At 33.4% G+C, this 998-nt stretch overlaps 1 protein-coding gene across 1 annotated transcript in view; it reads left to right on the plus strand.

Moving 5' to 3' along the window:
* Positions 1-998, plus strand: part of LOC107101139 (alpha-2-macroglobulin-P-like) — a 64,570-nt gene that overhangs the window by 3,116 nt on the left and 60,456 nt on the right. The window contains exon 4 of the mRNA XM_015399928.1: positions 793-953. Within this exon, the coding sequence (XP_015255414.1) occupies positions 793-953 (161 nt within the window). The remainder of the gene's footprint in view (positions 1-792; positions 954-998) is intronic.

Raw genomic sequence — 998 nt, forward strand, 5'->3', positions numbered from 1 at the left:
GATGGCAGCAGCACAGCTGATATTTCTCTCCAGGATGGAGTCACAGCCAAACAGGAACAGACCAGATGAAGCTACTATGTTTAAATCAAACATTGTAACAAACACCTTGTTAGCTGAGGAAACAACTAGCAAGACAAAACTAATACAATACTAATACAAAATGTCTTAGATTAAGTGCATTTATCCGTAATTTGAGAAGGTAAATAAGATGATTTGCCAATGGAATCAGGATCTTTACTCTTAAAATAAGGCAATTAGATAATATACACTTGAAATAAGACAATGAAATAGTTTTTTTCTTATTTTAAATGTAAATTGTCTTGTTTGATTGTGTCACTAACCTCCTCAATTCAAGAAAAAATGCACTTATTTTAAAAAAAATATGACATGTAGAGAAACTGATCATTATGATTAGTATTTCAGCTGCATTGACCAGCCAAGTACAAGAACAGGTTTACTGCCGACGCTTCTGCCGGTTTGTTGGACTGCATTCAGATACTTTAAACTGAAGTACTGTACATGAGTGGATCTAAAAGAGAAGCATCATATATTAAAATATTAGAGCAAAGGTCAAAATCCTTTGTGTACACAAACCTAGAAAATAAAGCAAATAAAGCTAGTCCAATGGGATGACGTTGAACAGTGAAAAGTATTTTCCCCAGAGGACACTTTTTCAACTTATTAGAACTTTCATTAAAATTATTTTATTTTTTTTTATTAAAAGGCCTTCAGAAAAAATGATCAAAGGTCTCTGATTGTTCATCTTTCACTGTGATTTGTCTGACTTAACAGGATTCTCACAGGAACAGGATTGGACAATGGTTCAATCAAGCATCTAACAGCAAAATCCTGCAGCTTTCCTACCCCTTAAACTCTGAAGCCCGTGAAGGAATCTATAAAATCAATGTGAAAGTGGGTAGAGATACGAGCTCTCACACCTTCAAAGTGGAGAAGTATGGTATGTTAGGATTTTATATATATATATATATATATATATA

Source organism: Cyprinodon variegatus, unplaced genomic scaffold, assembly GCF_000732505.1.
Source record: "Cyprinodon variegatus isolate N-32 unplaced genomic scaffold, C_variegatus-1.0 Scaffold1057, whole genome shotgun sequence".
Classification (NCBI taxonomy): Eukaryota; Metazoa; Chordata; class Actinopteri; order Cyprinodontiformes; family Cyprinodontidae; genus Cyprinodon; species Cyprinodon variegatus.